This window comes from Elephas maximus, chromosome 16 (assembly GCF_024166365.1).
Source record: "Elephas maximus indicus isolate mEleMax1 chromosome 16, mEleMax1 primary haplotype, whole genome shotgun sequence".
NCBI lineage: Eukaryota > Metazoa > Chordata > Mammalia > Proboscidea > Elephantidae > Elephas > Elephas maximus.
In genome coordinates, this window is record NC_064834.1 from 76843307 (window position 1) to 76866519 (window position 23213).

At 49.3% G+C, this 23213-nt stretch overlaps 2 protein-coding genes across 3 annotated transcripts in view; one reads left to right on the top strand and one right to left on the bottom strand.

Annotated features, from left to right (window-relative positions):
• The window catches only part of DOCK1 (dedicator of cytokinesis 1), a 540104-nt gene that overhangs the window by 30965 nt on the left and 485926 nt on the right, over positions 1 to 23213 (top strand). The window lies entirely within an intron of this gene.
• LOC126059410 (uncharacterized) lies at positions 4766 to 14231 on the bottom strand. The gene is made up of 3 exons (XM_049855109.1): positions 14160 to 14231; positions 7738 to 7868; positions 4766 to 7286 (listed from the first exon to the last, which is right to left on the bottom strand). The coding sequence occupies exons 1-3, from the start codon at positions 14229 to 14231 to the stop codon at positions 4766 to 4768; spliced, it is 2724 nt and encodes a 907-aa protein (XP_049711066.1).

Consider the following 23213-nt stretch of genomic DNA (forward strand, 5'->3'; position numbering starts at 1 on the left):
TAGATTTTTAAGAAGTCCATGAAGTTCAAAGACTAGTTGTAATATTCCTGTTTCATTAGTTTCTGCTTAGTGATTGTGTGTTTTAGTGTTTTTTCCCTCCAACAGTTTCTACACGTACAGTTCAGTGACATTGATTATATTATTTGATTGTGTAACTGTTATTGGTATCTCTTAACAAATAATTCCACCATCATTACCATAAACTCAGTGCCCCCTAAGTGCAAAATTCCACTTTCTCCCTCTCTCCCACCCCTGGTAACCACTAATAATCTTTGATTTCTATGTGTTTGCTAATTTCATATAAGTGGAATCATATAGTATTTGTCCTTTTGCGATTGACTTATTTGCTCAGTGTGATGTTTTCAAGGTTCATCATATCTTAGCATGCATCAGGACTTCATTTCTCTGTATGGCTGAGTAATACTCCATTGCATGGATGTACCACATTTTGTTTATCCATTGACCATGTGTTTTTTTCTAGAAAATGCTCCTCTGTGTTAAGTTTGTGCAACTGGCAGGAGAAGGGCAGGAAGTTGGAGGTTATAATGGCTCTACTTGGAAACCCTGGTGGCATAGTGGTTAAGAACTACAGCTGCTAATCAGAAGGTCAGCAGTTCGAATCCACCAGGCACTCCTTGGAAACTCTATGGGGCAGTTCTACTCTGTCCTATAGGGTCACTATGAGTCAGAATTGACTCGATGGCAATGGGTTTACTCCCAATCTGGACCTGCCCCCATGGAGCACCCTGCATCTAGACAAGAAAAGTGACGTCTTTGCTTCTGAACACTTTAAAGAGGTCTTTTGCAGCAGATTTGCCCAATGCAGTATGTCGTTTAATTTCTTGACTGCTGCTTCTATGGGCATTGACTGTGAGTCCAAGTAAAATGAAATCCTTGACAACTTCAACCTTTTCTCTGTTTATCATGATGTTGTTTCTTGGTCCAGTTGTGAAGACATTTGTTTTCTTTATGTTGAGGTGTAATCCATACTGAAGGCTATAGTCTTTGATCTTCATAAGTGCTTCAAGTTCTCTTGACTTTCAGCAAGCAAGGTTGTGTCATCTGCATATTGCAGGTTGTTAATGAGTCTTCCTCCAATCCTGATATATACCTTCTTCATATAGTCCAGTTTCTTGGATTATATTTGTTCAGTGTAAAGATTGAATAAGTATGGTGAAAAGATATAACCATGACGCACACCTTTCCTGACTTTAAACCACAAAGTATCCCCTTGTTCTGTTTGAACAACTGCCTCTTAATCTATGTACAGATTCTTCATGAGCACAATTAAGTGTTAATGGAATTCCCGTTCTTCGCAATGTTATCCATAACTTGTTAAGATCCACACAGGCAAATGCATTTGCATAGTCAATAAAATATAGGTAAACATTTTTTCAGTATTCTCTGCTTTCAGCCAAAATCCATCTGACATCAGCAATGATATGTCTTGTTCCATGTCCTTTTCTGAATCTGTCCTGAATTTCTGGCAGTTCGCTGTCAATGTATCGGTGCAACCGTTTTTAAATTATCTTCAGCAAAGTTTTACTTGCGTGTGATATTAATGATATTGTTTGATAATTTCCTCCTTCTGTTGGATCACCTTTCTTTAGAATGGGCACAGATATGCATCTCTTCCAGCCAGGTAGCTGTCTTCCAAATTTCTTGGCATAGATGAGTGGATACTTGCAGTGTTGCATCCGTTTGTTGAAACATCCCAGTTGGTATTCTGTCCATTCCTGGAGCCTTGTTTTTCTCCAATTCCTTCGGTGCAGCTTGGACTTCTTCCTTCAGTACCGTAGGTTCTTGATCATATGCTGCCTCCTGAAATGGTTGAATTTTGACCATTTCTTTTTGGTACAGTGACTGTGTATTCCTCCCATCTTCTTTTGATGCTTCCTGCGTTGTTCAGTATTTCACCCCTAGAATCTTACAGGACTGCAGCTCAAGACTTGAATTTTTTCTTCAGTTCTTTTGGCTTGAGAAATACCCTTTTGGTTTTCTAACTCCAGGTCTTCATACAACCGTTCTGCTTATTCTTTCAAACCGGGGTGGTTTTCCAAATTATGTAACAGTGGAATCTGAGGCATTTCATACTCAATATAATTTTTCAAAGTACCTATTTTATATGAAACTACTGGTACTCACTCCTAGGAAACCAAGTGTCTACTTCTGTAGTTGGCCGCAGTTGGTGTAATCAGTGTATCAAGTAAAATTTCAATCAGATTGGCGAGAACTGGAGTCGCCATTGCAATAGTAATGGCTGATTCTTTATCTTATCAGGGAAATCAAAAGTGTCTATTGAATTACAGTCGACTCTGTTATGTGGCTGTGTAATCTCACCAAGATAATTCTTTTGAGAGTGATTAAATGTAATCATGATCCACATATGTGAGAAAGCAAACAGATGGATAAACAACCAAGGTAATTATCAGCTGTAGCATTTATGTTTTTCATCACAGTGTTTCAGGGCCCACTGCTCCGGAGTAATCTGTTGGGTCATTGTCTGGGAGGATGACATTCTTCATAAAATTTACTTGATTGGTTTATCTGCCCTACAATCTGACCAGAGGACATTTCAGCTATTAAACTTCTCTGCAGACTGTTTTTATTGGTATCTGGTGGACAGGGAGGAAGGAGAGAAAGTTTGATGGGGTGTGTTCTGTGGTCCAGAAAGGAAATGCCGTCCTGTATAAATCCATTACTGTCGATGGCTTCTGACTCACGGTGAACCCCTGTGTGTCAGAGTAGAACTCTGCTCCGTAGGGTTTTCAATGGAAGTAGATCTCTGGGCCTTTTTCCTGTGGTGCTTCTGGGTGGATTCAAACTATTAACCTTATGGTCGTAGCTGAATACAAAGTGTTTGCACCACCCAGGGATAAACATATAAAGGGGATTATGCTTTGTGGATAGTTTGCAGATATCTAAATCCTGAGGAGATTTTTCACTAGTCGGGATTCTAGTGGTTCTTTAAAACACAAGAGCAAAACCAAAACAAAACCAACCAACCAACCAGCCAACTAACCAACTCACCACACACACAAAAAAAGTTGGAAAGCCATAGTCAAACAGAACTTATAGATTTGTAGGTTTTGTCTGACCAAGTAGTATGTAATTACTTTTCTTGGAAAACATGGCTGTGTCTGATGAGACTGCGCTTGCAGGCTCAAACCCACATGAAGATAATGTTGCCTGTTGTTGCCGTATGACTTTTAAGCTGCTTTGTCCCCAGGGTTCTGTTCCATGGGTGGTCAGCTTGTATGGTGAGGAGGGCCGGGAGGGTACTGAGTGTGTGCTGGCATTCCGTGATGTTGGCTCATTCCTGGGTGATGGCACCAGGAGGAGATGGGCTCAACCCCTCTCCCTTCTTTGGCTTCAGTGGTATGAAGCTCCCTTTTAGCTCCAGGTTGAAGCTGAGCCCTGGACTCATTTGGGAACTGGTTGCCTGACGTTACAGCAGAAGTAAATCTGAAAAGACCTCTAAGCGTTAGAACAAAGGCGCCATGGGTGAAGCTGCTGCTTATTTTCGATTTGCAAGAAGTTGCCCTAATGGAGTGAGCGGCCTCCAGGGATCTGCCATTTCTTGCGAACCTGGGCCCTATGATGAGGCAGAGAACATCATTTTGTTTATTTTTACTGTAAATACACTCAACATTACAAAAACTCATTAAAAGAGAGCCATGATCTGTCCTTTCGGGAAGCTGCTAATGGAAAGTAGGGACTCGGTAATGATTCCTCTGTCTGGGCATTTGTTCACCGAATGCTTCTTTCCAGAAAATTCTTAAGTAAACTGTGGTTCACAACCTCAATATAGATCGTTTTGGTATGAGCGCTTGTGAGTTTAATTACCAGTCTAAATCATATTGATTTCCTTTTCTTTTTAATCTAGAAGCGATCATTAAAAACAAACAAGGCAAAAAAATAAAATGAAATAAAAGGCTTAAGAGCTTCTTTGGACCTGTCTGCCCTGCTCTCTTTGAAGGGCTGAGTTTTCTCCACAGTCCATGGAGCCAGACTGTCTGGGATCAAATCCCATCTCCGCTGCTACTAGCTGGCAGCGTGATTAACCTCTCAGTGGCTCAGTTTGTTCCTCTGTAAAATGAGGATAATACTAGAATGTATGATATAAATCTGATGAGATGATTAAACGAGTTAGTATATGCTGGCACCTAATAAGGGCTTATATGTTATTATAATATATATAATAAAGGCTACTCATTTAGTGGGTTTTGGCTAAATTCGTACATTTGTGATATTGACTGGGTACCTACAAAATGTTGGTTGCTCTAATGTGGGCTGGGGTAGATATGGTTGGGAGACAGGGAAGTAAGTAGAAGTGACAAGACAGGGTGGTGAATAGTAAGAGGGAGAATGTGTAATCAAGGGAGGCTTCCTGGAAGAAGTGACATCTTTGTGGGTGACTTGAAGAATAACCGCTTGCTATTGAGTCAACTCTGAACCATGGGGCTACCACGCACGCATGTCAGAGTAGAACCGTGCTCCACAGGATTTTCAATGGTGGATTTTTTAGAAGTAGATTGCCAGGCCTTTCTTCCAAGGTGCCTCTGGGTGGACTCAAACTCCCAACCTTTTGGTTAGCAGCCAAGCGCGTTTAGCGTTTGCATCATCCGGGGACACTGACTTGAAGAGTATGTACGAGTTGATGAAATGAAGAACGTGGCAGCAGCAGTGTGGATATAGCGGAAGGCCCAGAGGCAGGGGTGTTCGTGTGATGTTGTAAAGTGGAGAGTGGTACGTCCAGGTGTTGTTAGCCGTGTGGGCAGCGGCTTGAGAAAGTGGAGGGGGAAGGAGAGGAGTCGATGGTGGCCCGTCGTGGGGGAAGGAGAGGAGTCGATGGAGGCCCGTAGCGGGGGAAGGAGAGGAGTCGGTGGTGGCCCGTAGCGGGGGAAGGAGAGGAGTCGGTGGAGGCCCGTCGTGGGGGAAGGAGAGGAGTCGGTGGAGGCCCGTAGCGGGGGAAGGAGAGGAGTCGGTGGTGGCCCGTCGTGGGGGAAGGAGAGGAGTCGGTGGAGGCCCGTCGTGGGGGAAGGAGAGGAGTCGGTGGAGGCCCGTAGCGGGGGAAGGAGAGGAGTCGGTGGTGGCCCGTAGTGGGGGAAGGAGAGGAGTCGGTGGTGGCCCGTAGCGGGGGAAGGAGAGGAGTCGGTGGTGGCCCGTCGTGGGGGAAGGAGAGGAGTCGGTGGAGGCCCGTAGCGGGGGAAGGAGAGGAGTCGGTGGAGGCCCGTCGTGGGGGAAGGAGAGGAGTCGGTGGTGGCCCGTCGTGGGGGAAGGAGAGGAGTCGATGGAGGCCCGTAGCGGGGGAAGGAGAGGAGTCGGTGGTGGCCCGTAGCGGGGGAAGGAGAGGAGTCGGTGGTGGCCCGTCGTGGGGGAAGGAGAGGAGTCGGTGGTGGCCCGTCGTGGGGGAAGGAGAGGAGTCGATGGAGGCCCGTAGCGGGGGAAGGAGAGGAGTCGGTGGTGGCCCGTAGCGGGGGAAGGAGAGGAGTCGGTGGTGGCCAGTAGCGGGGGAAGGAGAGGAGTCGGTGGAGGCCCGTCGTGGGGGAAGGAGAGGAGTCGGTGGTGGCCCGTAGCGGGGGAAGGAGAGGAGTCGGTGGTGGCCAGTAGCGGGGGAAGGAGAGGAGTCGGTGGAGGCCCGTAGTGGGGGAAGGAGAGGAGTCGGTGGAGGCCCGTCGTGGGGGAAGGAGAGGAGTCGGTGGTGGCCCGTCGTGGGGGAAGGAGAGGAGTCGGTGGAGGCCCGTAGTGGGGGAAGGAGAGGAGTCGGTGGAGGCCCATCGTGGGGGAAGGAGAGGAGTCGATGGAGGCCCGTAGCGGGGGAAGGAGAGGAGTCGGTGGTGGCCCGTAGCGGGGGAAGGAGAGGAGTCGGTGGTGGCCCGTAGCGGGGGAAGGAGAGGAGTCGGTGGTGGCCAGTAGCGGGGGAAGGAGAGGAGTCGGTGGAGGCCCGTAGTGGGGGAAGGAGAGGAGTCGGTGGAGGCCCGTCGTGGGGGAAGGAGAGGAGTCGGTGGTGGCCCGTCGTGGGGGAAGGAGAGGAGTCGGTGGAGGCCCGTAGTGGGGGAAGGAGAGGAGTCGGTGGAGGCCCGTCGTGGGGGAAGGAGAGGAGTCGGTGGAGGCCCGTAGCGGGGGAAGGAGAGGAGTCGATGGTGGCCCGTCGTGGGGGAAGGAGAGGAGTCGGTGGAGGCCCGTAGCGGGGGAAGGAGAGGAGTCGGTGGAGGCCCATCGTGGGGGAAGGAGAGGAGTCGATGGAGGCCCGTAGCGGGGGAAGGAGAGGAGTCGGTGGTGGCCCGTCGTGGGGGAAGGAGAGGAGTCGGTGGAGGCCCGTAGTGGGGGAAGGAGAGGAGTCGGTGGAGGCCCGTCGTGGGGGAAGGAGAGGAGTCGGTGGAGGCCCGTAGCGGGGGAAGGAGAGGAGTCGATGGTGGCCCGTCGTGGGGGAAGGAGAGGAGTCGATGGAGGCCCGTAGCGGGGGAAGGAGAGGAGTCGGTGGTGGCCCGTAGCGGGGGAAGGAGAGGAGTCGGTGGTGGCCCGTCGTGGGGGAAGGAGAGGAGTCGGTGGAGGCCCGTAGCGGGGGAAGGAGAGGAGTCGGTGGAGGCCTGTCGTGGGGGAAGGAGAGGAGTCGGTGGTGGCCCGTCGTGGGGGAAGGAGAGGAGTCGGTGGAGGCCCGTCGTGGGGGAAGGAGAGGAGTCGGTGGAGGCCCGTCGTGGGGGAAGGAGAGGAGTCGGTGGTGGCCCGTAGCGGGGGAAGGAGAGGAGTCGGTGGTGGCCCGTAGCGGGGGAAGGAGAGGAGTCGGTGGTGGCCAGTAGCGGGGGAAGGAGAGGAGTCGGTGGAGGCCCGTAGCGGGGGAAGGAGAGGAGTCGGTGGAGGCCCGTAGCGGGGGAAGGAGAGGAGTCGGTGGAGGCCCGTCGTGGGGGAAGGAGAGGAGTCGGTGGTGGCCCGTAGCGGGGGAAGGAGAGGAGTCGGTGGTGGCCCGTAGCGGGGGAAGGAGAGGAGTCGGTGGTGGCCCGTAGCGGGGGAAGGAGAGGAGTCGGTGGTGGCCAGTAGCGGGGGAAGGAGAGGAGTCGGTGGAGGCCCGTAGTGGGGGAAGGAGAGGAGTCGGTGGAGGCCCGTCGTGGGGGAAGGAGAGGAGTCGGTGGAGGCCCGTCGTGGGGGAAGGAGAGGAGTCGGTGGTGGCCCGTCGTGGGGGAAGGAGAGGAGTCGATGGAGGCCCGTAGTGGGGCAAGTGGATGGGCTTGAGGACCCTTGGGAGGCAGTGACTGCTGTGGTGACTAGTTGGTTGTGGGAGAGGCCTGGGTGTGGAGGGTGGTGCTGGTGTCTGGGACCTGCAGTCCTACAGAAGGAGGGCTGCGTGCGGGTAATGCTTCTCCACACCGCCTTGCCTGTGATTCAGGAAGCTGTTGCTGCGTTATACTGTGAGCAATCAGCCCTGCTTGGGAAGGACTGAGTCTGTTTCTGACCCCTCATCTGGGCCTTTGTGGCAGTATTGCCAGACCCCAACCGCAACTGTGAATGGTAAGCCCGCTTCAGTGGGAAGATTGGGTCACGGTCCCCATCACTGTGAACTCAAGCAAGCCACCTAGGTGTTTGTCAGGAAAATGGGGCTGACACAGAAGCCACTGATCAGCTTGAGCTTCCCAGGACCTGCCTCGTGCCTGGGGTAGGTCTCAGCCTGGGGTTCAGAGAGCAGCCTGGCCGAGCACTACCCAGGAGCTCGCAGAGAGACCAGTGGGCAGGTGTTACTGCACCAGGGACCCAGCCAGGCTCTGAGCAGAGGCCGGAGGAGGGGGTGCCATCTGGGTGGGGTGATATGTGAGCTGTATTTGGGGGTGAATAGGAGGGAACTTGCCTAGTAGGACTGGGAAAAGGGGTGCCTGGGGGAGAGAGAGGAGAGCTGGGTGACGGACCGCAAGTGTGCTGGAGCTGAGTCGGGGGATCAGGGTGCAGGCTGTGAGTCCTGACGCGCTGGCCTGGTTGTGAAGCAGATCTGGGCAGAGTGTGGGTCAAATCCTGCCCTGCCCAGCCTGTCCCCCACATGTAGCTTGGCTCAGCCAGACTTAAGAGAGACTGGTGCCCAGCATAAGCCTGGGGATGGTGTCTGGCTAAACCTTTCCTACATGAGCAGGGCTCTCAGAAGGCTCCATGGCACGGGTAAGTCTGGAAGATCCCCTGGTGGTGGGTATTTCTAAGGTTGCTGTTTCCTAGGAGGAGTCCCTGGGTGGTGCAAACGGTTAACACCTTCGGTGGCTAACCAAGCGATCGGAGGGTTGAGTCTACCCAGAGGCACCCAGGAAGAAGGTGCCAACCACCGAAACCCTGTGGAGCACAGTTCAACTCTGCACACTTGGGGGCAGCAGGAGTTGGAACTGGCTCGGTGGTAGCTGGTGGTGGCTTATGATTTTAGCCTCTTGAGAATCCCGGGACTCCTGAGTCCAGCAGTGCAGCTAAGATTGACCTCACACTTCTTGTCCCTGGAAAGGCGTCTGAGCTCCTCTTGGCCAGCGCTCCCTCAGAAGGGAAACTTGACCCACCTCGGGCCCCTGTCCTGGGGTAGGGACTGTGTGCCGAGGCTTGGCACGTGCCACCTGACTTGAGCTTCACCACCGGCCTCAGGAGGCCGTAAGCGAGGGGTAGGGTGTGCCGGGGCCAGGAGGAAGGCCAGCGGCAGCTGGTGTGTGCCCAGCGTCTCGGTAACTGCTGAGTCCAAACCCTTCGTGTTACCCAGGCCCTGGCCCTGGAATACTCTTCTGGATCTGGCCCACCCTTCCCAGGTGATGAGGCAGGTCCTGAAGGGTGTAGGGAAGGTCTTCCTTACCCAGGTGGACCCCATCTCTGCCCCCTGCCTGGCACTCTGTTTCCCTCTCGGGCTTGAGTGCTGACCAGTCTCAGTTTGGTCCCTGAAGATGCCTATTATGTGGGCTCTGGGTGCTGGGCTTTGGGGACATGGGCTTTACACCCCTCCTGCCCTCATGTAGCCCTGCTGAGTCAGGAAGGTGGGAGCCACAGTAGGGCCCCTGGGCCATGTGCTGCCTTTGGGAATTAAAGAAGGGCGCCCCCTTGGGGTGGTCATACCCTTGCTCAGTGAGCACCCTTCCAATTGTCCATGGGTGGACCGGAACAGGTGGGCCGGTGAGGGGAGGGGTATACCTGTATGGGATCTGTTCTTGTGAACCCCCTCTTGCCTCAGGGCATCAGTAGCTCCTGTTTTATCTCAGAGGAGCAGGGGTACAGCTGGGGCGCCGATGTATCTCCGGGCCTGATGTGAGCACGGGGTGTTGAATGTCCCATCTGCACTAGAACTCTAAATTCATGCCAGACAGAAGAATGGGGAGTTTGATGAATGCTGGAGGGGAAAACGATTTCTCGAGAACATTTCACCCAAAAAGAACTTTGTGGCAAGGTTTAGCTGTGACAGTCCTGGTGTGATACTAGATGCTATTTTGTGTGACTTTTGTTTTGACATCTTTCTGCATGGTTTTATGAGACCTATTCAAGGACTGACAGTGGGAGAGGAGCCAGGGAGGAAAAGCTGTGTCCTTCTGCCGTGCAGAGCACATGGCCCTGTGTCATGTAGCCAGGCAGTGTAGTGGTTAGGGCCGCGTGGAATGGATTCCGACTGCCTGGCCCCCAAACCTGATTTTTCCCACTTTCTACACCCATGACTTTGAGCAGGCAACTTAAGATCTCTATGCCTCAGTTTCTTCACCCGTGAAATGGGGATAATGATAGAATCACCTCCCTTGTAAGGTTGTTGATATTTAAATTAGGTAATCCTTGAGGACCTTTCAGCTTGGCTCCTTCATCAGTAAGGCTTTAGCTGCTGTCCTTACAGTTATTGATAGTTGCACAATTATTTGGAGGCCTGGCTTCCAGTTGGAGTCCCTGGGTGACGCAAAGGAGTCCTGGTGGTTTGGTGGGTAAGCACTTGGCTGCTAACCTAAAGGTCGGTAGTTCAAACCCACCAGCTGCTCCACAGGAGAAAGATGTGACATTCTGCTTCCATAAAGATTGCAGCCTTGGAAACCCAATGGGGTGGTTCTGCTCTGTCCTACAGGGTCACTGTGAGTCGGAATCGACTCTATGGCAGTGGATGGGGTTATGTGGTGGTACAAATGGTTAACGCGCTTGGCTGCTGACTGAAAGGTTGGAGGTTCAAGTTTGCTTAGAGGTGCCTGGGAAGAAAGACCTGGCATTCTACTTCTGAACAAAACCCCAGGTGTTGAAAACCTATGGAGCACAGTTCTACTCTGACACACATGGGGCCTCCGTGAGTTGGAATCGTTTCTTTTTGACTTCAATTAGAGTTCCATCAGAGCTTATCTGTGTCACTTGTGTCTGCCCTTCGGGCTTACAGGAAGTTGTTGGAGATCGTGAGCTCTTTGGGGTGTAGGAATTCTGTCTTGTTAAAGTCCATCTACCCCCGGGTGCTTACCAGGGTGTTGGGTGGTGAACATACCCCGTTTGCTGGCCTGACTTCACTGTGTGGTCTCGGGTGAGTGGACCCTGGAGTTGAGATGGAAAGGCAGCCTGTCCTCTGGACTGTGGCTCCCTTCATGGGATTGATGGAGCTGTCCTTTCATCGTGTCTCAAGGACTTTCTGGAGTCAGGGAATGGGGACTTTGACACTGTCTACAATTGTCACAGCCCCTTTGAAGCAAAGGGCATTGGTTGTAGAGAGAGGGACTCTGAAGCCTTTGTTGTGGAAGCAATGGCATAGTTACTCTTTGTCTGAGAGGGCAGAGCGTGCCAGGGAGGGCTGTTCTCACAGCTCCAGGTCCCATGATGCCCTGCAGTGGGTCAGCCAGCACACCCTCCTTCCTCCTGTTATTCGCCTCAGTCTTTCTGTGTGGAAATGGGAACACCCCCTTCATAGAGTTGACATGGGATCGAATGAGGAAATGCATGAAGTGTTTAGTGGAGTGCCTGGTCTCAGTAAGTGTGGAATGAAGGTTAACTATGATCATTACTATGATGATGGTGATGGTAGTGATAGTGATGTTGTCGGTGGTGATGGTGGTGGTAGTGGTGGTGTTGGTGGTGGTGATAGTGGTGGTGGCAGTGGTAGTGGTAGTGTTGTTGTAGGTGGTGATGGTGGTAGAGTTGTAGGTGGTGATGGTGATAGTGGTAATGGTGGTAGTGGTGGCGTTGGTGGTGGTGGAGGTGATGGTGGTGGCAGTGTTATAGGTGGTGATAGTGGTGGAGGTGATGTAGGTCATGATGGTGATAGTGGTCTTGGTGGTGTTACAGGTGGTGATGGTGGTGGAGGTGATATTGTAGGTGGTGGCAGTGATAGTTGTAATGCTGGTGGTGGTAGTGGTGTTATAGGTGGTGATGGTGGTGGTGGTGGTGTTGTTACAGTTGGTGATGGTAGAGGTGATGTTGTAGGTGGTGATGATGATAGTCATGGTGGTGGTGGTAGTGTTATAGGTGGTGATGGTGGTGGAGGTGATGGTGGTAGTAGTGTTGTTATAGGTGGTGATGGTGGTGGTGGTGTTGTTGCTGGTGGTGGTGATGACACAGTTGGTAGAGTCTCCGATCTTTCATGCCAAATGGCTGTGGGGTAAGGGCCTCATAGAAAAAGTATGGGTAGGGTATCCCTCATTTGTGGTTGGGATTTTCTTGGGAACTGTTTTGGGGTATGTCATGGTTATCTAGTGCTGTGATAACAGAAATACCATAAATAGGTGGCTTTAACAAAAAGGAATTTATTTTCTCAGAGTTTAGGAGGCTAGAAGTCCAAATTCAGGGTGCTGGCTCTAGGGGAAGGCCCTGTGTCGGCTCTGGAGGAAGGTCCTTGTCTCTTCTGAGCTTCTTTTCCTGGATGATCTTTTTGTGGCTTGGCATCTCTCTTCCCCCATCTCTGCATCATAGTTTACTTGTTTAGTCTTTTTTATATCTCAGAAGAGATTGACTCAAGAGGCACCCTATGCTAATTCTCATTAACAAAGACAACCAGTTTCCAATTAGGATTATAGCCACAGGCATAGAGGTTAGGATTTATAACACATGACTTTGGGGGACACGGTTCAGCCCATAACAGGGGAGGAACTTCTTCTCGATGTGTGTTGGCGGGAGGGTGTTTTGTACTCTCAGTGGGTGCCCATGTCTCAGTGGCACGCTGTGGATGAGGCGGGTGGAACAGCGGTGAATCGCAGGGAAACGAGAGTTTTCCGATGTCAAATCTGATGGAAACATCAAAAGTTAAAAATGGAACAGACAAACAGAAAGAGCGGAGTGATGATCAGTGTTTTGCTCAAACCAAAAACCAAACCCGTTGCCATTGAGTCGATTCCAGAGTAGAACTACCCCATCGAGTTTCCAAGGAGCGCCTGGTGGATTTGAACTGCCGACTCTTTGGTTAGCAGCTGTAGGACTTAACCACTACGCCACCAGGGTTTCCTGTGCTTTGCTCAGCACATTAAAAAAAATCCTGACACACCTTGCCTGCTGCGTATCATGGCGGGCACACTGTTGTGGGCATTTTCTGAGATGGAGTCTCTCCTGCTTCCCTTTATCCTCCTCTGCCTTTGTCCTGTTCAGCAGCAACTCTATAAGCAAGCAAATAGGTTTTTATAGCCTCTTGCTAAGTATTTCTCATCTCTTGCTAAGTATTTCTACCACGGTGCAAAAGCAATTTTACTATGTGATGCTGTATTTTTATAGTCAATTGAAATGACTGTTAAAATATCACATGCTCGTGAGCCTCCCAGTTGCTCTGCTGAAGAGTATTGACCTTGTAGAACAGGGCAGCCGAGTCCTGGAAGGAGAAACCTTGGGGACCAGGGCGGGCGGGTGCCACAGGTGTGTGACCTGAGTGGTCCCGAGGGGACCCGCGCATATAAGGTGCCGTGCTTAGTTTAAAGCTCTGCAATCTCCATCTTGAATTTTTTTTTTTTATTGTAGTAAATATATAGGTAAGCAGATACTTGCCATTTCAGCATTCTTTATGTGTACAGTTCAGTGACATTAGTTGTGTTCATCAGGCTGTGTACCCGTCACCCGTATTTGTTTCTAAATTGCTCCGTGTCTTTTAACAGGAGCTCCGTGTTCTCTAAGCAGTGAGTCCCCGTTCCCCCTTCTACCTGCCCCTGGTTACCATTAATCAACTTTGATCTCTGTAAAAAACCAAAACCAAACCCACTGCAGTTGAGCTGATTCTGACTCATGGCGGCCCCACGTGTTACAGAGTAGAACTGCTCCATAGAGTTTTCTTGGCTGTAATCTTTACAGAAGTAGATCTCCAGGCCTTTCCTTTTCACCAGCATTGGGTGAGTTTGAACCACTGGCCTTTCAGTTAGTAGCCAAGCACAAACTGTTTGCACCACCCAGGGACCTCTTGGTCTCTATATTGTTGTTGCTGTGTGCCATCTTTTCGGGAGCAGATCACCAGGTCTTTTCTACCACGGAGGTGCTGGTGGGTTTGAATCTCTGACCTTTTGTTTAGCAGCCGAGTGCTTAGCTATTGCGCCACCGGGGCTCCTTCTTGGTCTATATGCAGTTTCCCATTCCAGTATTTCACACAGTGGGATCATTCAGTATCTGTCCTTTTGTGTCTGACTTCTTTCACTCAGCACCACCTTCCCACAATTCATCCATGTGGTAGCCTGTATCAGGACTTCATTTCTCGTCATGGTGATTGAGATTTTAAATAATTGTTTAACAAAGGACTTTGCATTTTCATTTTGCACTTGCCTTGCAAATTACACTGGTCTTGTTGCGGACTCTGTTTAGGCTCACTGGGTGCTGTGTTGCACCCCAGTCACCTTCAAGGGCATAAAGGTTTGGCCAGGTGTTTAGCACCCTGATGGGGAAGACAGGATTCCTGGCTGGTCCAGCTCTGGGGCAGAAGAGCTTTCTGAGCAGCAAAGTGGCAGGAGGGCGGGACTCTTCCAGGCCTGGATGTTTTTTTAACGCCCTTTGGTGAATTTGTATTCATGCCTGAGTGCCCATGCTACATGAGGTCTGTGAGTGGGTTCTGTGGCCTGCCCTGAGAGTGGCACCCAGCCAACACCTCTCTCGGTGGACACTTGTGACATCCTCCAATGTCTTTGTGCACTTTCCAGGGAAGGCAGACTTATCAAATGGTTAGCTAAGGAGACTCATAGGCATGGTAGGTGGGCCTGACGATGCACGGGGTAGGCCCTTGGACCAGACTGCAGTCACACCTGCAAAACCAGCAACAGCGCCAGCTTGCCCAGAGCACCCACCGCCAGGCCTGGGGCTCCCTCCTCGCACATGTGGACTTGCCTCTGCCCCGCACATGGTGGCATCTGGGTGAGGCCCAGCTGTGATTGCCCGTGTTGAAGCTCCAGTCCTGGAACAAGGAGGTGGTATCTGGGCCTGGCCTGGGGGTGCTCATTAGCAGTTAGCATCCAAATGGGGTGAGCAGGCTCTCTCTTTTGAGCATAGCCCTCTGTTGGCTGGTGGGACTGGGGTGTCAGCTTTCAGGCCCTGTGTCTGAGGCCCTGCAGGGTATCAGCATCTCCCCTCTGTTTTTGTCCTTCCAGAAATGACTGTACCAGGTCCTGGTCTAGCAGAATTAGAGGAGTGTGGGGCTCAGAAGGGGAGGGCAGGGGCCAGGAGGAGGGCGCTGTCTTTACAGGAAAGCAGGTCCCCACCTTGGACGTGAGCCCCTTTTAATGGACGCTGATGTTTATTGTGCAGTCCCTGGTGGTGCAGTGGTTAAGTGCTCGGCTGTTAACTGAAAGATTGGCGGTTCGAACCCACCGGCTGCTCAGTGGGAGAAAGACGTGGCGGTCTGCTTCTATAAAGCTTAATGCCTTGGAAACCCTATGGGGCAATTCTGCCCTGTCCTGTAGGGTCATTATGAGTTGGAGTTGACCTGACAGCAGTAGGTTTGGTTTGGGAATACTGGTCAACAATAGAAAAGAACCAGCTACTGTTAATCTACCTGGATGACTGTCAAGAACATTATGGCGAGAAAAGAAGCCAGTCATGACAGAGAACAGACGTGATTCCATTTGTATAAAGTCCGAGAATTACCAAAACATCTGTGTTGATAAAACAAAAAACTCGTGCTGTCAAGTTGATTTTGACTCACAGCGATCCTACAGGACAGAGTAGAACTGCCCCACTGGGTTTCCAAGGAGTGGCTGGTGGATTTGAACTGCACCTTTTGGTTAGTAGCCGAGCTCTTAACCACTGCGCCACCAGGGCTCCTTTATGATGACAGAAATTAGAAAGTGGTGGTGGGGTAGGGAAATTGCCTAGAGAGAGGCGTTGAGAGCACTTTCTGGAAATCTTGTTTTTGATGTACGTGGTGTATCCAAACCAGAACCAGATCTGTTGCCGTCGAGTCGATTCCAACTCATAGTTGTCAAAACTCAATGAACTGATCAGCTAAGATTGTATACTTTATCATATCCCCTAAAAATCCATGTGTATCAGTGTATCTATGCACATGTTGTATTTATATATGTATGTATCCTCGTTGTTTTGGGGCTCACTGCATCATTGAACTTTTCTTGTATTTTGAGATGTTAGATACATACCACTGTGTTCATGTAGGAAACCCTGATGGTGCAGTGGTTAAAGTGCTTGGCTGCTAACCAAAAGGTCAGCAGTTTGAATCCACCAGGCGCTCGCTGGAAACTCTGTGGGACAGTTCTACTCTGTCCTTTGGGTCGCTATGAGTTGGGGTTGACAGCAAGGTTATTTATTTTTTTTTAATAATCTTCATGTAATATGCAGGATGTCACTTTTTTTTACCCAGTGGGTTTAAATCCTTAGGTTTGCTGGGTGTCAGGAGCCAGCTGCATGGTGGCAGGTAGAAAGGGAAGTCACAGCTTGCGGGGACCACAGGGGGTCCTGTGTTTGGCGTCTTGGCATAGTGTGTTTTCCCACGTTTCTACAGAAGCCGACTGGGACGATGAGGATGTCTTAACTTCCATGACAGGAGGATGGAGTGTGGAGACCATTGGGCAGCCTGTGGCCCCTTGGGAAAAGCAGGAAGTTTTCTCAAGAGGGCACGGGAGAATTAGTACCCTGGAATAGAGGCCGCAGAGCACTAGAGGCTTCATCCTGATTCAGCGGTTTGGGGACTATGTGGACCCATCTTCCTTCGCAGGCCAGTGTTGCTCGGTGCTCTGCTGTTCTGCCCCACCCAGGCCTTTTCTTTCAGACAAACATTCTTCCACCAGGGGAGCTGCCATCCCAGCCCAGATGTGACCAGCTCCTGCCTTGCGGCCTGTCGGAGCAGAGCAAGGTGTATGTTTGCTAAAGAGGCACCGTGTGGCCAGTGCTCTTGGTCCCATTTGCTCTCATGAAACCCTGCGTTTAGGTGTTGACATTGTCTTGGCTAGCCAAGACCCCAGTCTGATTATCAGCTTTTAATGTGAAATAAACTCCAACAAACCCACAGTATTCTCCACTGCCTTTAGGTTTCAGGTAGTAGTTTTGCCACTGTGAATTCCTGTGTTGGTTTATTCAGTGATTCACTCACTGAATGTTTGTGTCAGTGTAGGGGCCAGGCTCTGTAGGGCTTGGATACAGAGATGGACGAGGTGCAGGGTGCTGGGAAAGAAGTCAGGAGCAAGAGGGGAGGGGAGAGGGCTAAGAAGAGCTGTTCTCGGCGTGGGAAGCAGGAGGAGGGAGGTCCTTACTCATGGCGCCATTTAACAAATGTTTACTGGCACCTTTTACATAAGAGGAGCCCTGGCTGCTCAGTGGTTAAGTGCTCAGCTGCTAACTGAAAGGTTAGTAGTTCGTACCCACCAGCTGCTCCTCAGGAGAAAGATGTGGCAGTCTGCTTCTGTAAAAATTTATAGCCTTGGAAACCCTATGGGGCAGTTCTACTCTGTCCTAGAGGTTCGCTACAAGTTGGAATCGGCTAGACGGCAGTGGGTTTAATTTTTGTTTTTATTTATGACATCATAAGTGCTTCTAGTAGCAAAAGGATGAGTAAAGAGTCCATGTAGGAGGCCGTGCTTAACTCTGTGGTGGGTGGAAAGCAACAGGCAAGGTTTCTGTGCTGAAGTGCTGACCTGGAGTAGCACGCCAGGTGAAGAGGGGGAAGAAAGGGCATTCCAGACAGATGGAACTGTTGGGACGCAGGCCTGAGCTGGGAGGGGACAGGACAATGGGTTCAGTGTACCACAGCTCCCCTGTTCACCTTTCTGTAATGACAAAGGCTCCCCCCTTGATTGCTGGCTTTATTGGTGGATATTATATGTATGCTTTTTTTTTTTTTTTTAGTGATATGCTGAGTCTTAGCCATAGAGAAGAACAAATTGCATTCTGGAATGTTCTCTTTGCTCTTCCCTTCCTCCAGCCGTCACCATTCGTATAAGACTTAATGCTATGGTGCAGGTATGGAAGGAGGGGAGAAGGAGGAAACTCACTTTCTGCAGAATAAATAGCTCCAGCAATTTCCCTGAAGCCCAGGAGGAGCCGTAGAGGGGACTCGGTAACTGAATCTTATCATGTAGCAGCACGGATGTGTGATTCTAAGTCAAATTTTTCTACCCTTGTCCTTTTCTTCCTTTGTGTCCCCAGTGGTGGGGACCTGGCCAGCCCCTGCCCCAGGTGAGGTCCCCAGGCCTGTATGCTTTTCCCTGCTCCTGTCACCCTCCAGGTAGAACCTGGGAAAATGTGAGTACCGGCCAGGTTTACAGGAGAGAAAGTAAGACAGGCTTTGTTCTGTCTTTGGTTCCACTGAGGATCTCATTGGACCAGCCCCTGGTCCCACGTGGTGCCTTGGCTGCAGTGAGCCCTTTGGGGCTGGCCACTGGCCAGGTTTGGCTGGGGCCGCATGAGGTGAGGTCACTGTATATCCCCATGGCCTGACTGGGTAAGTGCTGGGTTATTTCGAGGCATGTATTTTCCCAAGTTGCAATAACCTTTCTGCCTTGAAGAAGGATGATTAAAGAGATTAAATCTCTTTCTGTATCTCGTAGCTACGCCTCTTTGCAGCTGAGCAAAATTAAATGCAAAAATAGATAATTTGTAGATCAGCTAATCTTTTGCTTATTTGTGAGTGGATTTCCAAAGACCATCAATATTGGGCCAATGGCTTTCTATCCTGGGACTGACTTTATGAAAGATGAAAATGTACAAAAAATGGATTCTTACTTTTTCTGTCATAGAAAAGCAATGAATGCCTGGTTTCATAAAGCTGACCCTGGTTCAAAAGCCCGTATACTTCTTAAGCAACCAGCACATTTTGGGCACTGTGACCTTTTGGACTAGATCAAGATAAGATAGTCGTTGGCTACTTGTGGATAAGGCATGCAGTGATATTTTATACTGTAGAAAGATATTAAAATATCTTTGAATTGTGCCTGTCAGTTCAATTAGAATTTGAGAAAGGGCTCTTTTATATATTTCTTTTCACACTCTTATCTTCACCATCCCTCCCACCTGTTTCCATCCAGAAGGCAAAAAGAAATACTGAATAAAAAAAGACAGTTCCTTTATCTTTCCATGCCCCTGCTCCATTTCTGTAATTATTTAGATGAGTTCCTTGATTCTCATATCCAAACATTGCATGCAGTCCTACCTCAGGGGATTGTATTGGCACAGAAACCATCTCTGTATTCCTAAATAAGAAAGATAGCAACCAAGAAAGAATAACCTTGGTGACCTTGAAAGTAATATGCTTTTTAGGAACGTGGGGTGTTCTATCAAACACGTATATGCAGATGCAATGGGAGGTGTCCTTTGACCTTGAATGTGTTTTCCCTTGCTTCCCTATGTGCTCCCTCCTCCTGTTCAAGCCTGATGCATCAGATCAGGTGAGGGGGGCTGTTGAACCCACTGGAGTCTGAATGCTTCGAAGCTTAAAGCAACAGGAAATGCTAAATCCAAACTTTCCTTATTTGCCTTAGCAGGTTTTTTTTTTTTTTTTTAATTCATTGTATCTTTAAAAAATATTAGAGAGAACGCTTTTTTAAAAAAAGTCTTTATTTTGTTATTGTTTAGAATATACACAGCAAAACACACACCAACTCAATAGAGACAACACTTTTAGTAGTGTTGTTAGACACAAGCTCTAAGAGCCTGCCTGCATTCCTTCCTTCGTTCCTACCATATTCATCCATCTGTCCATCCATCCTCCCACTGACCCACCCACCCATCTGTCCATCTGTCCTTCCCCCGTCCATCCACCCATCTTTCCCATCCACTTGCCTACCCATCTTCATTATCCATCCACCCATCCACCCACCTATCTGTCCGTCCATCCACCCACCCATCTTCTCCATTCATCTACCTATCCACCCACCCATCTTCTCCATTCATCTACCTATCCACCCACCCATCTTCTCCATCCATCCACCTACTCATCCACTCATCTTCTCTATCCATTCACCTACCCATCCACTCATCTTCTCCATCCATCCATCCACCCACCTATTTTCTCCATCCATCCAACTACCCATCCACTCATCTTCTCTGTCGATCCATCCACCCACCCATCTTCTCCATTCATCCACCCACCCACACATCTTCTCCATCCATCCATCCATCCATCCATCCACCCACTCAGTATTTGAGGTCCTGCTGTGTGCCAGATGCTGTTAGGTACTTGACAAAATCAGACATGGGTTTTGTCTTTGAAAAGCTCACAGTTGAGTGGAGGAGACACAAGTGAAGAGATGATAAGGTACAATGGAGTAAGCACTCCGATATCAGCATGACACGACACTGGGTGGCATTAATCCTGCTTTGGCAGCTCTGCCCCTGAATCAGAGAGGTGGGGGTTGGGCTACAGGTCATAGAAGAGTGGTACCCCAGGGCTCCAGTCTTGTTTTGAAGACAGCTATTAGGACACCCATCTCCGCCTCCAGTATGGAATAGGGGGCTGTTTTCTGTCTCAGGGTCAAGTTTGAGGGATGTGTATAATGTCCTGATTCTTTCTATGTGGAGTTTCCTGGATGTGCTTACTATAGGGACCAGTGTGTGAAAGGGTTGTTGCTTAGGAGACCCAGCTCAGCTTGTCCTTCCCACACCTGCCCCAGCCCAGCACTGGCCCAGAGTTGGCCCGATGGAGGCCCCAGAAATGCTCAGTGCATACTCCTGGTGTGTGTGGGGTTTGTGTACCCTCAGGAGAGGCAGAGGGCCGTTTATGAAGCCCTGTGGGGGCATAGACAGCAGCACCCTGGCCTCGTTTACATTTTCCCAGCCCCAAGAAGATATGTGCTGTTAAACTTCATCTTTTCCAACTAAAGGCAAGACAAAGGGAATGAAATTGCAAACAGCAATTAATTTTCACAAATTGACTTTTTGGAAGAATTAATGAACTTTTAAATTGCTTGAAATCATGAAATCATGTTTCAGAGGGATAGTGTGTGGGATAGATGGACACGCTGAGCTGAGCCTTTTTTTTTTTTTACATCTTTTTTTATTGTACTTTAGATGAAGATTTACAGAGCAAATTAGTTTCTCATTAAACATTTAATACACATATTGTTTTCTGACGTTGGTTGCCAACCCCACGATGTGTCAACACTGTCCCCTCCTTGACCTTGGGTTCCCCATAAGCTGAGCAGATTTTGAGATGGAATGATGGTCGAGCCCACGCCTTCAGTGGTGTAAGGAGGCTTTGAACCTGAAAGCTAATGTCGGTTATGTCATTCGACTGGAAAGACCCAGAGCAGGGCTGGGCAAGCCAATGTTGTGTCTCTCTTTCTATTGATGGAGTAAGTCTCGGGCTCCTGGATCTCTTTGCCATGGACAAGCTCATTTTGAAGAGGAAGAAATGACACAGCTTTTGCTTTCACTCTATTGCAAAGGGCACAGGAAGGAATACTTTGTGATCCAGGTAAATTCAGTGAGCGCCTGCAAGGTGTTGTGTTTGCTGGTGTGGGAAGTCCAACGTTTAATAATGTTTGCCTCCTATCTTAGTTGTCTAGTGCTGCTGTAACAGAAATACCACAACTGGGTGGCTTTAGCAAACAGATTTATTTTCTCACAGCTCAAGAGGCTAGAGGTCTGAATTCAGAGCGCCGGCTCTAGGGAAAGCTTTCTCTCTCTGTCAGCTCTGGGGGAACATCCTTGTCTCTTCAGCTTCTGCTTCCTGGTTTCTTGGAGATCTCCATGTGTCTTAGCATCTATCTTCCTCCATCTCACTCGCTTAATTTGCTCATTTTATACCTTGTACGAGATTGACTCAAAACATACCCTACACTTACCCTACCTCATTAACATAACAAAGACAACCTGTTCCCAAATGTCATTATGACCACCAAGGCCCAAAACCAAATCCATTGATGGCCTGTTGATTCCAACTCATAGCGACCCTATAGGATAGAGTAGGACTGCCCCATAGGGTTTTCAAGAAGCGGCTGGTGGATTCAAACTGTGGACCTTTTGGTTAGCAGCCAAGCTCTTAACTACTACACCACCAGGGCTCCAATCACAGGAACAGAGGTCAGGATTTACAACATGTATTTTTTGGGGGGACACAATTCAACCTATAACACCTCCCTTAAGGAGTTTGTGGTCTGGTGGGAGAGACAGACAAACAACTCTACAAGGTCATGCGGTATCACAGAGCTGATAGGAAATTTTGAGAGCAGGCAGTCAGTTCAGGTACGCGTGTACCTAATTCTGGTGCGGGGGAGAAAGTTGGAATTCATAAGGACCACGTGAAGGAAGTAGAATTTCAGAAGTGGGATTTTCAGAAGTAGAGGGAGGAAGGGCATTCCCAGTGGAGGAGCTTGAGGCATGATCTGGGAGGGAAGAGAGGGCTGCTGGGTGGGGCTGGAGGCTGGTGAGCGAGGGGAGATGAGGTTGGAAAGGTATGTTGAGGTCAGATCCTGGAGGGCTCTCCATGTCGAGCTGAAGAATTCTGCCATTACTTAGAAAACCGCGGGAAATGGTGCCGTGTCTTGAAGTGAGATTTCAGAAAGTCAGCTCCAATGGTGGGGAGAAGAGAAGGGAGTTTATGCAGGGCAAATGGATTAGAGATTATTCTTTCATTTTCCTAAGATGTGGCGAAGGCTTGGGCCAGGCAGCATACTTCCTAAGCAATGGGCATGTTTTGGGCACTGTGACCTTTTGGACTGGATCGAGATTAGGTAGTTGGTGGCTACTTGTGGATAAGGCATACAGTGATGTAGTACACTGAAGAAAGATTAAAATATCTCTGAATTATGTCTATTGGTTCAATTAGAATTTGAGAAAAGGCTCTTTTATGGATTTCTTTTCTCTCTCATCTTCACCGTCCCTCCCACCTGTTTCCATCCAAAAGGCAAAAAGAAATACTGAATAACATACGACTGTTCTTTTACTGTGCCCCTGCTCCATTTTATTTGACTGCTCTAACATCAGGAAAACACCGTAGTCCATCAACCCATTTAACAAGCGCAAGAGCCAAGTCCTATGGAGGAGTGGTGACTTGCTCATGGTGACATGGTGAACTGATGGCAGCTCCGAGACCCTGTGTTTTACCTTCCAGGCTGTCTCCCCGCTGGCTTAAACCAACACAAATTTATTATCTTAGAGTTCTGGGGGACAGAAGTCCAAAACCAAAGTGTTGGCTGGACTGTGCTGCTTCTGGAGGCTCTTGGGGAGAATATGTTTCCTTGTCTTTTCTAGCTTCTAGAGGCTGCCCACATTCTTTGGCTTGTGGCCCCTTCTTTTATTCAGTCCAACCTCTGCTTTTGTCGTCATACCTTCTTTCTGACTCTGATCCTTCTGCTTCTGTCTTATAAGGTCGCTTGTGATCGCATAGGACTTACCCTGACAATCCAGGATAATCTCCCCATCTCAATATCCTTAACTTGATCACATCTGCAAAGTCCCTTTTGCCATGTCAGATAACACATTCACAGCTTCTGGGAATAGGATGTGGACATCTTTGCGGGATTGATCATTATTCTCTCCACTATGCCCTTGTCAAGTACTCTTACTGGATTGTTTTGGCAGTAACAGAGAGGTTGGCTGTTTGAATCCACCCAGCAGTGCTGAGGAAGAAAATCCCGGTGATCTACTTCTGTAGGATTCCAAACCAAGCCCATTGCCTTCGAGTTGATTCCAACTCATAGCGATCCTATTGGACAGAGTAGAACTGCCTCATAGAGTTTCCAAAGAGTGTCTGGTGGATTCAAACTGCCCAACTTTTGGCTAGCAGCTGTAGCTCTTAACCATTATGCCACAGGGTTTCCTCTATAAGATTACAGCCATTGGAAATCCTATGAAGTGCAGGTCTACTCTGAAACACGTGGGGTCGCCATGAGTTGGAATTGCCTGGATGCCAA